At 36.5% G+C, this 15,315-nt stretch overlaps 1 protein-coding gene across 1 annotated transcript in view; it reads left to right on the top strand.

The window, feature by feature from the left end:
* LOC114026736 (ketosamine-3-kinase-like) overlaps positions 1 to 10,237 on the top strand; it is a 33,168-nt gene extending 22,931 nt beyond the window's left edge. Inside the window, exons 5-6 of the mRNA XM_027840453.1 lie at positions 7,773 to 7,895; positions 8,446 to 10,237. Coding sequence (XP_027696254.1) covers positions 7,773 to 7,895; positions 8,446 to 8,784 — 462 coding nt within the window. The 3' untranslated portion in view covers positions 8,785 to 10,237. The remainder of the gene's footprint in view (positions 1 to 7,772; positions 7,896 to 8,445) is intronic.
* The last annotated feature ends 5,078 nt before the right edge of the window (positions 10,238 to 15,315 follow it).

Here is a 15,315-nt window from a genome sequence, read left to right as displayed (position 1 = left end):
TTTTCAGCCAAAGACAAAGTTTATTAGCATATCCATCATGACAAATTCTTATTCATATGGCAAACTCTTAAGGAATCTGAACATTAGTGAACTATTGGCTAGATTATAAGAGTCTGAGCACCTTAAGGAGACAAGATGGACCTTATTTACAGAAGACCGTGGGAGGGAATGCCAGGGACCTGGACCAGGTGGCTAAAGGAGAATGGAGCCTAGCTAGGATTAAGGGGGGGAAGTGCCTAGGGGCCATAGGGAGATAAAACAATGGAGGGCTAGTCTAGGTTAAGGGTAATAAAGTATTGGGAGATTGGGTGTAGCCACAATGAAAAACTAGTTGATAATATTACAGCCTCAGGTGAATGCCAGATATTTGGCCATGTGATGAAGTCCAGGGTTTTTCCTTTCTGGGGTCCAGATCCCAACCCCATCATTCCCCCCTCAAACAAATGGGACCCAAATTCTTTTGGGGTAAGGGGCGAAGCTCCTACCTTCTGAAACTGCTTCCTGTAGATGAGTCACGTAGAGCTGTTCCTGCCTTGAGGGGGTCTTAAAGAGGAAGTTGACTGGAGCACGGGCTGCATCCAGGGAACAATGGAGGGACATTGGCTGGTACCCACTATTTGCTACCAACTGTAGGTGAATGGCCTGTAGTACAAGTTCAGAGGCCAGCTCCTTTACCTTGAGCAAGATGTGCCGAACCTGGGTGATACTTCCAGACAAAGGTTCCCTTCTGGGGCAGCTAGGTGGTGCAGTGGATAGAGCACTGGCCCTGAAGTCAGGAGGACCTGAGTTCAAATCTGGCCTCAGACCAAACACTTGACATGTACTAGTTGTGTGACCTTGGGCAAGTCACTTAACCCCAATTGCCTCACCAAAAAGAAAAAAAAAAGGTTCCGTTCTTTCAGCCAAAGACAAGGTCCACCATATTAGCCAGACTCTTAAGGAATCTGAGCATCTGTGAGCTATTGGCTAGATTGTAAGAATTTGTTGCTCATCATTTCTTATAGCATAATAGTATTCTATTACATTTGTATACCACAACTTGTTCAGCCATTCCCCAATTGATGGATATCCCCTCAATTTCTAATTTTTTGCCACCATTAAAAAGAGGTGCTATAAATATTTTTGTACATGTGGGTCTTTTTCTTTTTTTATGATCTCGTTGGGATACAGCGCTAGAAGTGTTATTGCTGGGTCAAAGGGTACACACAATTTTATAGCTCTTTGGGCATTGTTTCAAATTGTTCTCCAAAATGGTTGGATCAGTTCGCAACTCCACCAACTATGCATTAGTGTTCCAATTTTCCCACATCTTCTCCAACATTTATCATTTTCTATTTTTGTCATGTTAGCCAATCTAATAGGTGTGATGTGGTACCTAAGAATCGTTTTGATTTGCATTTCTCTAACCAGGAGTAAATCACTAATGTTCTAAATCAGAGCATTTTTTCATATGACTATAGATAGCTTTAGTTTTTTCCTCTGAAAACTACCTGTTCATATCCTTTGACCTTTTATCAATTGAGGAATGACTTGTAGTCTTATAAATTTGACTCAGTTCTCTATATATTTTAGAAATGAGGTCTTTATCAGAGATACTAGTTGTAAAAATTGTTTCTGAGCTTTCTTCTTCCCTTCTAATCTTGGTTGCATTGGCTTTGTCTGTGCAAAAGATTTTCAATTTAATGCAATCAAAGTCATCCATTTTGTATTTCATAAAGTTCTCTGTCTCTTGTTTGGCCATACATTTTTCCCTTCTCCATAGATTTGATAAGTAAACTATTCCTTGCTCTCCTAGTTTGCTTATGTATCAGTCTTTGTATCTAAATCATGTACCCATTTTGACTTTATCTTGGTATAGGGTGTAAGGTGTTGGTCTGTGCCCAGTTTCTGCCATACTATTCTCCAGTTTTCCAACTAGTTTTTGTTAAGTAGTGATTTCTTATCCCAGAAGCTGGAGTCTTTGGATTTATCAAATAGTGGATTACTATAGTCATTAACTGTTGTGTCTTGCATACCTAACCTATTCCACTGGTCCACCACTCTATTTCTTAGCCAGTACCAAGTAGTTTTGATGATTGCTACCTTGTAATACAATTTAAGATCTGGTACAGCTAGGCCACCTTCCCTTGCATTTCTTTTCATTAGTTCCCTTGATATTCTGGACCTTTTGTTCTCCCAGATGAATTTTGTTATTGTTTTTTCTAGCTCTATAAAATAATTTTTTGGTAGTTTGATTGGTATGGCACTGAATAGGTAAATTAATTTAGGTAGAATTGTCATTTTTATTGGATTAGTTTGGCTTGCCCATGAGCAACTGATAGAAATTATGTATTTTTAAAAAATTATTTTCATCAAAAACTGTTTTCAAGTGCTTTTGATATTGTAAAGGAGAATTTGTATTAGGAACCAAAAGATTGGTTCTCATCTTAGTGATATCATTTCCTAACTGCTTGACCTTGAGGAAATCACTTAAACTTTCAGAGATTCAAGTTTTGTCATCAATAAAATAATGATGATACACTGTCTGCTTTCAGAGTTGTGAAAATCAAGAATAAAAATAATTGGCATTTTTATAGTGTTTTAAAGTGTACAAAACTTTTATCCTTGCAAAATCCTTAGGAAGGAGTTAGTACAAATATCGTTTTCCCTAATTTCAGGTGACGATCTAAGACTTGAACAATTTATAGGATTTAGAGGTGAAAGCATCCTTAGAGATCATAGTCATTGTGTCGTAGGTTTTTAAATTAGAGCAGAGTTTCTTAAACTTTTTCCACTTGCGACCTCTTTTTGCCTGAGAAATTTTTACATGACCCCAGGTAATATATAAAAAGATATATTATATATAAGATGTAGAGCATCCTCAATGTTTTTCAGAGTTGATCAATATTTTGATTTTATAATCATCAATGCTGAGAATACCATTGAACATAAATACATAGTACAGAATGGCAGAGGTATGTTTAGGGCCATTTCAGAAATTGTTGGAAATTCTGTCCTAATCCCAAGCAAAAATTTATTTAACAGTTTTGTATGTACAGTAAAAACTCTGCAATTCATAGCATACGATAGCCTTGAATCTGAGCCAAGGTGTTTCTGGCAGCGTTCGTTGGCGTTGCATAGCGTGATGACGTGCACGGTGCAAAGTGAACATGTTTGTTCAGAACCAAGGCTGCAGTAAAGTTGTATGATGCAACACGGGAAAGTGCTTCCAGGAACACCTCAGATTCATTACATATTTGATTTTGAATTAATTTTTGGTCATTGCGTGTTCAGAAACCTTGTACTGTTGCCCCATTTTTCGTGATCCCCACGTTCAGTTACACAACCCTACATGGAGTCTCAACCCACAGTTTAAGAAGCACTGAACTAGAGGAAATCATAGAGATCATTTAGTCTGAACTACTCATTTTGCAGATGAAAAAGCTGAGACTCAGGAAAAATTACTCTTAGTTGATTTGCACAGGCTCATATAGATGCTCTGTGGCAGAGTGAAAATTAAATTCTAGGTCTCTGTGCTCAAGTCCAATTCCTTTTCTTAAAAAAATTGAACTATCTGGTAGTTTTAGTCCTATGCAGAAAGGGAATACTATGTAATAGTCAAAGGATGATTAGAATCGTTTGAGAGTTTAGCATGTAACTTTCCCTTTTTGGTACATAGCTATTTTACAATTCACATCCCCATGCAAAGTGAGCTATTTTCTTTATGGTATTGTTTGTTGTTCAGTCATTTTCAGTCCAACTTTTCATGAACCCATTTGGGGTTTTCTTGGCTAAGATACTGAAGTGTTTTGCCATTTCCTTCTCCTGCTCATTTTATAGATGAGGAAACTGAGGCAAACTGAGTGATTTGCCCAGGGTTACACAACTAGTAACTGTCTGAGGCCAGATTGAACTCAGGAAAATCAATATTCTAAACTCCAGGCCTGGTCTCTATCCACTGTGCCACCTAGCTGCTTAGCTGCTTTTTATGGTAATTTCTCTTTCTGTGAGTTGCTCTTTCCCTCTCAGCCAGTCTGTTTCTGAAACTGGACCAATTGCCAATATCCTGCTGCTTGGATTCTCAGAAAAGGGGAGGTAACCCTTTCTTAAGTACAGGCTTGCCTAGAAGACTGTGTTCGTAAGAGCAGCATAGTTTGAGGAAAGGTAGATACCCCCTGGTCCTCTGAAGCTCAGAGTCATCCTGCTCCAGTGGTCTTTCTTCTGTGTCTATTTATCCCTGAGTTGGGAAGAATATGTATTAAGGTTATTATGGTAACAAGAATGTACCTGTTAGAATTCTGATTTAAATTAATTTTGCTTTGTTTGACTTTATCATTAAATTTGAAGCAGAAAGTTCGGGCACTCATATTGTGGGCAATTACATTTACATTTTCACTGAAATGACAGTATTTAGCACTATCTCCAGCAGTATTTTACATAAGCAAAAATCAGAATGTGATATTTCTTCTTATTCTGATATCAGAATGAAATAACTCTGTGACACAAATGCTTGCACAGCTCTGGGTAATGATATAGAAGTTTTGGTCTTGAAGATACTTAGGCATAGAACTAGAACCTTATAGATAACTACTGAGCTGTGGCAATAACAATTGATCATAGAATCAGAGAAAGGAGTATTACCATTTTCTCTTCTTTTCTGTCAGGCTTCCATGGGGAGTCTAGAGATGGAGTTTATACTTCTGGCTATGCCACAAAAAAACTCTCTGACTTTAGGCAAGTTACTTTGTTCAATAACAATTTATTTAGTGTCTTTTATATGTAAACCACCATGTTAGGTGCTGGAGGAAGAAGAAAGATAACTACAACATGATCTTCCTATTCCACAGAATTTTAGAACTGGAAGGAACAACTATCTAGCCCAACACAAAAGGAATTTCCACTGTGACATATAACCTTCTATCAGAAGACCTCCAGCGAGGGTAAACTCACCACATCCCAAGGCAGCTCATTGCGCTTTGGAATAGCTGTAATCATTAGGAAGTTTTTCCCAATATGGCTAAATTTTCCTCTTGCAACTTTCATCCACTGCTTCTGATTCTGTCTGCCTGCTGGGAACAAACAGAAGAAATCCAATCCCTCTTTCATATGACAGTATTTCAAATACTTAAAAGCAGCTATCATTGGGCATTATATGCTCCAGGCTAAACATTTCTAGTTCCTTTAACCTGTATTTATATGAAATGAGCCCTTCACCGTCCTGATGGCTTTTCTTGATATTTTCCAGGTTATTAATGTCCTTTATAAACTAAGCCTCCCAGAGTCTAGATAGGGTTTGACAAGTGAAGAGTATAAAGAAACTGTTACTTCCTTTTTCCTGGAAGCTTTGCCTCAAATCACAGCGCTAACTGTTATTCAGTTTGCAATACATTAAAATCTTGATATTTTTAAATATGATATTTATTGAATTAATGAGTATCTAATTCCTTCTGTACTATATTTAAGGAGTTGATTTTTTGAACCCAAGTATAAAACTTATACCTATGTTATCCAGGATGGTAGCTCTCCTTCCCAACTTTGTGTCATCTGTAAATTTGATGAGCATGTCTGTGCCTTTATTCAAGTCATCGTTAAAAAGTGTTAGTCTCCATAATGAATCAAAGTATATGAATAAATTATTCTCATAAGAAAAAATTGAAATGCTATAGGAATGAGTTTCAAATCCCTAGTGAGAAAAATATAAACCACAAAAGTTCTTAAGGTTATTACCTTATAACCTAGGAAATTGGCAAAAGCTGGGAAGTCACTATTGGAAGGGTTGTGGAAAGACAGGCACACTCCATTTGGTGGAGCTATGAATTGGTCCCAGTATTATGGAAGATAATTTGGAACTTTACCAATAAAGTGACTAAAATGTCCATACCTCCTGCCCTAGAGATCCCACTACTGGACAGTACTGAAAGGAGGTCAGTAATAAGTACAGGTCTTTACAAATTGAATTTAACCATCAATTATTCCTTTAGTCACACAATGCAACCAGTTCTAAATCCATCTAATTATATCATTGTCCAGTCCATATCTTTCCAGCTTTTGCCATAAGAATAGGAACAATATAAGGTACTTTATCAAATGTTTTCTAAAATCTACATAAACTTTTCTAGCACAGCCTGTAGCATCAGTTTAGTAACTGTTAGAAAAAGATGATCTGTTGCCAATATCTTGCATGATATGTTTTTGATAAAGTCATACTGACTTCATTATCCCTCAAATGATGTATTCTAGAATTTTACCAAAAATCAGCTCAAGCTCACTTGCTTACTACATTAGTTTTTATACTTGTTTGTCTTCCCTTTTTTGAAATTGTCATAATTGTCCTCGAATCCTATACTTCCTGTCCTTGTTTCCAGGATCTTTCATACATCACCATCAGTGGCTTAGCAATCATATCTGCCAGTTCCTTCATTAACTGAGAATAAAGTTTTCTGGTGACTTAACTCTGTCAAGGCCAAATAGGTGCCCTATCACTATCTCCTTATTTTGACCATCAGCATCCTACTAGCTATTTTTATTCTGTCATTTCCAGCACAAAGTCATTCCTCTTAGCAGAGAAAACAGTCAAGTTGAGATTGACAGGCTCTGCCTTCTTTCTGTTGCTGTCATCATTCCATCCACTCTCAAATAGTTGCCTTATCCCTTCTTTGATTTTTCTCTTTACCTCAATATCACTTTAAAAAAATTAACCTTAGCATCCCTTGCACGTCTATGTGCATTCTTAGCTTTAGCAGTTCTACTTGACCCTACTTTTAAAGACCCGTGCACTCCTATATTCATTATGTTACTTGCCCTTGCTCCTATTTTCTGTACCTTTTTTTATTTTTAAAAAGCTTTTATTGATGTCTTTTTTTGACATCATTATAGTTTTCCCCAGATTCCTGCCTACCCCTGGGGGACTTCATATAACAAAACAGTATTTTTTAAAGACAAAGAAAAAGAAAAGGAAGCAATCAGCACATTGAAAAAAATCCAAGAACTTGTGCAATGCTGTGGATCTCCCACCTCCACAAAGTGGAGAGGGTTTAGCCATTCCCATATTGATGGGCATCTACTTTTCTAATTTTTTGCTATTTTTGTACCTCTCTTTTATTGATTAATGAGTTCTCTCTGAATCTACATTATTCTCTTTAGATAACTCCCATCTTTCCTCCTCCCTGGAATTATTTCCCTTTGTGTCCTCAGAATTTCATTCTTGGGAATTTCTTATTCCTCTTGGACTTATATCCATGAGGTGCTACCTATCCTTCCTCTGAACTCTTTAAAATCAGATTTTCCAAAATCCAAGGAACATATCAGATTATACCCATGCTTTATTCTCTTTTATGACAAACTCCCCTCAGGGAGTCTGCAGCTTAGGAGAGTAATATGATAAATACATAAATATGCAATATTATACAATGACTATTTGAGAATATAAGAGCATAAGAGAGAGAAAAAATACTATATAAAGTAAGAGAAAGGAAAGATCACTTAACTGGTAGTATTGGGAAGACTTCCTGGATTATATGCGTTCATCACTGGACCCCTAATAAAAAAAAATCTTTAAAAAATAAGCACATTAGAATAGATGAACTCTAAGGCTCTCTCACCTGTTATATTCTATGGCTCCGATATCTGCTGTAGAGAGTTGGAACTCCCCAGAGATAGTAGACTACACAATATATTGCATCTTTCAGTAGTGCCAAATTATATTTAATATTCTATGTTTTGGCTGTGCTAGTCACTATTAAAGCTAATTTTTGCTCATATGTTTTTCCTCCTTCTTGATTTTACTCCTATAGGTGAATGATTGGCAGAACGACTGGGTAACATTCTATGCTAGGCAGCGTATTCAACCCCAGATAGACTTGGTGGAGAAGGAGTCTGGGGATAGAGAAGCAAGAGAACTTTGGTCTCAGCTGCAGGTAAGAGTTATGTACAGATTCTTTAAGTGCTGCCATTTTAGACAAATGTGTTCTCTGACAGTACCTGAGTTGAGATAAGATCTCTTTTTAGTTGTCTCCTTAATATAGAGAAAAGGATAAATCAAGCCTGCCTTTTGTGTCTGTTTCTCCAGAGTAAATGATTAGTTAAATCTAGCCTGATAGTTTTTTGCTAGAATCCCAAGCAGAGTTTCATGTCTCCCCATCATTTGAGTGATGCATAATAATTTTGCTTGAATACTATAAATTGCTTTTTTGAATGCATTCAATTTGTAATCCACAACTCCTTTGGGAAAAATTCAGCTTAATATAAAGAAAACTTTCTTTATAATTAGAGCTGCTCAGAGTTCTCCATCTCTGGAAATGTTCAGAGATCTAGGTGACCTCCTTTTGGGTATATTGTAGAAAGAATTTATGCTTCAGACAAAGATTGGACTCTGAGATCCAACTCTGAGATTCTATAATTACTTGAATTGGTGAAACTGGAAAGATGGCAATCACCAACATCTTTTTTTCCCCTTTCTTTCTTCAGCTGAAGATACCTAGCATGTTCCAAGACCTGGAAATTGTACCTGCCTTACTCCATGGAGATCTTTGGGGAGGAAATGTTGCAGAGGATATGTCTGGGCCAATTATTTTTGATCCAGCTTCCTTTTATGGCCACTCAGAGTTTGAGCTTGCCATAGCTGGAATGTTTGGGGGCTTTGGCAGCTCTTTTTACTCAGCTTACCACAGCAAAATCCCTAAAGCCCCAGGGTTTGAGAGGCGACTTCAGCTTTATCAGCTTTTTCATTATTTGAATCATTGGAATCATTTTGGATCAGGATATAGAGGATCTTCCCTGAATGTAATGAGGAGCCTCATAAAATGAATGCTCTCTCTTTTAGTGTTCTGACCTCAGCCCATTTTGGTGATTCAGACGTAGTATTATTTCTCTAAGGAGGTATGTAACATTATAGTCAAACATCTAGAGTCTAGGATTTCTTTTGTTCTGTCTTCTCTTCCCTTGAGCATCACCATATCCCCAAAGGGACTGGGTTTTGTTTTTTGATTTTAACTTTTTCCTGTAATTAGAGTAGCTCAGTATTGAGCTTCTTAATCCAGAACCCACAAACACATACAGTAGCATATTTACAAGCCATGAAAAATACCTCACAGCTTAGAGAAAAATTTATTTTAAAGTTGAATATTTTGCTAGATGCTAGATTAAGCTATGCTACAGGATAAAGAAACTGTGAAGTAATAGATGGCAGCATTTAGCCATCATGTTACCAAGAGAGAAAAGGAAAAGATAGTAATCACGTTTATTTGAAGTATGAATAAGAAAGTTTGATAATAAATAGATGCCCTTATTTCTTTCTTGATTACTTAAACACATTCCTTTCAGCTTTTGTAGTTCTTAGATGAACGCTCCTTGTAGTTTGAAGTAGGTTTTACTAACCTTGGCTAGCTATCTTCCTATTACAGAACACAAGAAGTGGTTAGTTCCACTTTTTAATTGGTATGGCCTAAATCTAGAAATGAACATCTTTAATTAGAAGCTTCATAACATTCAGAATCACTGAATCTAATAAGAAGAGGTACAGCAGCCTCTTGTGTTTTCTAATAATAGTGTTCTGTTTTTTCCCCTGGAAAGATCTAGAATCTCTTTACTGATCCAAGAACTATTTTTCAAATATTAGAAATCAAGTGTTTCCATTTTGATGGCAGAAATGTAAATTCATGAACCAAGGAGCATAAAGGAGATGGAACTGTTTCTCAGGCTACTTACAGATCTGAAGTTATTTCAGAGTACTTTTGAAAGAATATGTTAATTTGTACTCTGTTGCCCTAAGATTTGCAGATCAGAAACGTTATCATAGTGGAATTACTGAGTTGGGTCTAGATTTTACCATGCAAAGGGGGTTTCCAGATTACCTAGACATGTTTCTTTTTTTCAGTTGCTTCCTTTGCTGTATCCTAAAATGAACTTTTAAATGCTTTAACATAGTCCTGGCTAAGTGAAGTAATTTATTTGCTTTTTTATTTGTTCCATCTTGTCCTCCCATTTTCCTAAGCCTGGTCAGTTATCTTATTTTCATAGAGTTTTGAAACAAATTTAAACTTCCTTCCTTTACTTAGTATTTCAGTGATGTGGTAAATTTAATGAATGGTGTTGATGCTTATCACCCTTTTGCCATGAGAATTTGAATGGTCTTTCAACTGTTTTCAGTGAGTGATATCTGACAATGTATTTACTTTTGCTATTTGTCTTATGATTTGGCTAAATAACAGCTGTAACGTTCTTGTACAACAATAAAATAGACAAAGGTTGTTTCTTAAAAGATCCATTTTGACCTTGTTGCTTTCTTGTTCAGATCATTTGTAATTGATTCTTTTCTTTTATTATCATTTTAATTTACATCTTTTGTTTTTACATCACTTTCATTTCCAAATATATCCCTTTCCCCCCTTCAAAATGGACCATCCCTTGTAACAAGGAGGGACAGAAAGTGTAAAAGTCAGTCAGAAAAGCCCCAAAAGTATTACAGACAGGTAAGAAATGAGAGTAGAGAAGAGGAATACAGATAAATAGTATAAAAGAATACAAATGAATAAAAGAAGTACTGTGTACTGTGAGGAAATGTACAAGCTAAAAACAGGTTCGGGAAGAGTTTAGGTAAATCTATTATTATATGCATAATGGATTGTAAAGGGACCCCACCCACTCACTTGCATCCACTCACACAACTTCATCTTTATTTTAGGTCCTTACTACCTTTTGCCTGTACTACTGCAATACCCTTCTAAATGATTTCCCTATCTCTAGCTTCTCTATTCTCCAATCCATTTTTTTGCATAGCTGCCAAATTGATATTCCTAAGATTCAAAACTAACCATGTCACCCCCTTGACAACTATGGGTAGGAGGTAAATTTTTAATCAAACAAAGGATAGAAGTAATTATAAAAGATAAAACAGACCATTTTGGGTACATGAAACTGATGAGCTTTCATATGAACAAAATTCATCCATCTATAAGAGAAGTTGACTGGGAGAAAGTTTTTGTATCAAATCCTTCTGATAAAGGTCTAATTTCTTAGCAATATTGACAACTAACAAATATATGACCAAAAGTCATTCCCTGATAGATGAGTGGTAAAAGAATGTGAACAAACAGCTCTCAAAAGAATTGCAAATTATTAGCAACCATGTGATAGTAGGGGCTAAATCATTAATAATAAATGAAATGTAAATTAAAGCAACTCTTAGGATTTACCTCTAACCCCACAAATTGGCAAATTCCCATGACAAAAATATGGGAATAGACAATGTTGGGGGAGGGTTTATAATAAGACAAACACATTAAAGCACTGTTGTTGGAATTATGAATTGATGCAACCATTCTGGAAAGCAATTTGGAGTTATGCAAACAAAATGATTATTATGTCCATACCTCTTTTTTTTTCTCCAAATGACTTGCACAGGGTCACACAGCTAGTAAGTGTCAAGTGTATAAGGCCACATTTTTAACTCAGGTCCTCCCGACTCTAGGGCTGGTACTCTATCCACTGTGCCACCTAGCTGCCCATGACCATACTGTTAGAAAAATCTGAAACAAAAATCTGCTACAGGATTGTGTGAAGGAAAGCTTTTATTACGCTTCTCGTGAGAAGTGGGCACACTGCACCTTAGCAGTACATGCGTGCTGGTACTGAAGTAGAGTCAACTTTTAAATGATGAGTAAAATATATATTCCTCCCATTTGAGCTGGGATTGGACCAGCTCATTTGGGTTACACTCTTCCTGAACTGCCCATCCCGTGTTCCTCCGTGTTCTGTTAATTCCTCCGACTTCATGCATCCCATGTTGAAAAACAGAGCCATCTCTACCCTCAGGGTGTGTCAGTTAACATTCAATAAGCTTTATTAAGCAGATGCAGTGGAGAAAAGCCTTTGCCTGGTCCTTGACCCCAACCTGTTGCAACCAGTTTAGCCTGCAGGACTCTGTCTTAAGGAACTAGGTGTTTTGTAAAATGTTTGGGGTACTTTCTGATTGGTTGAAGAACTATCTGCAAGATCTTGGAAGTCCTCCTCAGAATTCCTGTGTTCTGCTGTGGAAGCTTAACTTCTAAAACTCCCACAATACCTTTTGACTTAGAGATGCTGTTGCTAAGCATATCCCTCAAGAAAGTCAATGACAAAAAAGGCCCCTTATACACAAAAATATTTATAGCAGCACTTTTTATGGTATCAAAGAATGGGGGAGGAGGTTTTGGGGTAAATACCTATAGTTGAGAAATGAATAAACAAAATGTGATACATGAATGTAATAGAAAGTTACTATGCTATAAAAAACCACCATGATGAATACAGAAAAGCATGGAAAGACTTATATATGAAATGTGAAATAAACAGAACCAGGAAAAAATATACACAATGACTGCAACAATGTAAATGAAAAGAAAAATAATAAAATAATTGAAATGAAATATTTTGAAATTATAATGACCCAGCTCAGTTAACCACTATGAGGAAATACTTTTCTCCACTCCTTTGCAGAAAGTGAAGGTCTCCAGGGAAAAATGTGCATGATGTTGGACTTTTTAAATATGTTGCTTTAGTTTTGCTAAACTTGGTTTTTTCTTCCTCTTTTTATTCTTTATTATCAGAGATAGCTCTAGCCAGGGATAAGGGGAAGGATACTGGAGAAAATATAGGTGGCATAAAAATAAAAGGTCTCAATAAAAATATTTCAGAAAAAAAGTAGTTACATCTGATCCCAACAAGTATGGGGAAGGTCTCAGTCTTCAAAAGTTTTGTTTTTTTGTTGTTGGGTAATGGTGGTAAGGAGGTGGCTTTCCATCCAAAATAATTTAATCTCTCCTTGCTCCTTTGATGGACTTGGGTCAAGTCCTGAAAAAAACCAAACACATGAGTGAAGGAAAAGACGTCTTTGAGATAAAAAGTTTGCAAACTGGGGTCACCCACAAGTGCAGAGCACAATGGATTTCCCAACCAAGAGATTCACAAAAAGGTCCTTTGTACTTTTAGGAGAGGAAGGGGAGGAGGTAGCATGAGGTAGCAAGGCCTGGTCATGAGATGCCAGCTGCCCTCTGCAATCTGAGCAAGGAAAACCACTTCATTCTGGCTGTTGTGCCCTTCATGCCATGAATCCCAACAGAAGGGGTAAGGATGTGAGGAGCTACTTTTGGGGCATGTCTGGCTCAAGCTGGCTGGCTTGGTTTACAAGGAAGGATTCCCGGGCGGGGACTTAAGGTGTAGCTCAGCTCAACCTAATAGACATTATCTTAAGGGTAGAAATATAAGGACATTACTGGAACTCTTACATTTCTAGGATGATTGTGGCAGTCCATATTACATTTGGTATTAACAATTTTCTTGCATTTAGAAGAACTTGGAAGTTCCCAGTTTTTTCTAAAACTATCCCCTTTATCATTTCTGCCAAACTAATAGCTAGGTGATGCAGTGGATAGAGTGTCTGGCCTGGCATCAGATCACATACTGTCTCAGACACTTAATATCTGTGTGACCCTGGGCAAGTCACTTAACCCTTTTTGCCTCAGTTTCCTCATCTGTAAAATGAGCTGGAGAAGAAAATGGCAAACCGTTCCAGTATCTTTGCCAAGAAAAGGCCAAATGGGGTAATGAAGAGTTGGGCATGACTGAAACAACTGAACAACCACAATTACACAATAGTATTTTATCACATTCATATCCATCATTTGTCCAGCCAGTCCCTAGTTGATGGGCATCAGTGCTTTGCCACCTTAAAAAAAGAACAGCTATAAATATTTTTGTATGCATCACTTCTTTTCTATTTCTTTGATCTATCTAGGATTTAGGTGTAGTAGTGGTAGTACTATGTCAAAGGGCTGCAGTTTCAAATTGCTTTCTAGAATGACTGAACCAATTCATAGCTCTATCAGCAGTGCTGATAATGTTCTTGTTTTCCTGCAACCTCTCCAACATTTGTCATTTTCCTTTTCTGTTGACTTTGCTAATCTGAGGGCTGTCAGATAGAACATTAGAATTATTCTAATGTTAATTTCTCTAATTGTTAGTGGTTTGGAGCATTTTTTAATCTGGCCATTAATAGCTTGAATTTTTTCCTTTGAAAACTACCTGTTCACAACCTTGGCCATTTATATTTTGGGAAATGGCTCTTGTTCTTATAAAGTTGTATCAGTTCCTTATAGGTCTTGGAAAAAGACCTTTTATAAGAGAAACTTGCAAAGATTTTTTTCCCAGTTGCCTGTTTCCTTTTTAATCTTAGCTATATTCAACTTAGACCTCTTTTTAAAACTTAATTTTATTTTCTCAATTAATGAAAATTTTCTTTTCTACCTCTTCTCTCCCTCCTACCCCTTTCCTATTGAAGAAGAAAGAAAATAAAAATATTTTGTAACAAATATCCATAGTTAAATAAAGTGAATTCTGGCACTGGACATGTAAAAAATATCTCAGCATTCACCCTGAGTGCATCACCTTTCTATTAGGAGGTAGATCCCATGTTTCATTGAGTCCTTGGGAATCATGGTAGGTCATTGCATTGATCAGAGTTTTCCACTCCTACTTTATAAAGTCAAAGAGAATGATAAGAGAGGAATATACTCAGCTCCAGTGTTGTAGATTCTGTTCTCCTAACCCCCCTCCCCCTTTCTTTATTGCAAAAGTTCTCTTTGGATTTGTTGACTGTTCAGAGACAGGAACACTGAAGTTTTTATTTGTTCAGCGTGAGATACATGACACACTCCACCAAACTACTGATGTAGCTATGTCTCCTACAATTTGACTAGTACTGTCTATCCAATTTGTTATATTAAGTAAAGAAAAAAAATAGCTATTTATTATAGAGCAGCTGCTTAAACAAAGAGAAAAAAGTGCTTGTTAAAGAGTCTAAGTATCATTAGTTAATGGAGAGAGAGAAGGAATGTGTCCATGTTAGCATAGCTATTCATTCTAGACATATCACTTGTGAGATAAGATAAAGAAGTAAAAGTCCTTGGGCTGTTAAAGCCCTTTGCACCAATTAGATCTTTTGTACTAATTAAGGGGGGAGGAAGAGAAAAGACAGTGACATAAGGTCTTACTACAGTTCGTGCTAGGGGTCATACAGAGCAAAATGGTGAATACAAAACAACATTAAATTAGTTATGTTAACTGTTAACTCTTAAAAATCCACTTTCAACAATTCCCCTTTCCTCTAGATAAACTTTTATCTTGGACTATCTAGTTTAAAATCTAAGATTCACCATACAGCAAATCAATTGTTTTGTATAGCAAAAAGGCAGCTTAGTTCAAAGAGGATTATAATGGTTTATGAAACAAATATGTAGCTAAAAAATCCAGAACATTCTTTTAAAAACTAAGTAGTAAACATCAATCAATCAAATCAGTTAA

This window comes from Vombatus ursinus, unplaced genomic scaffold, assembly GCF_900497805.2.
Source record: "Vombatus ursinus unplaced genomic scaffold, bare-nosed wombat genome assembly UNPS02004704.1, whole genome shotgun sequence".
Classification (NCBI taxonomy): Eukaryota; Metazoa; Chordata; class Mammalia; order Diprotodontia; family Vombatidae; genus Vombatus; species Vombatus ursinus.
The sequence above is the reverse complement of the archived record's forward strand: the minus strand, read 5'-3'. Positions and strand labels throughout refer to the sequence as shown.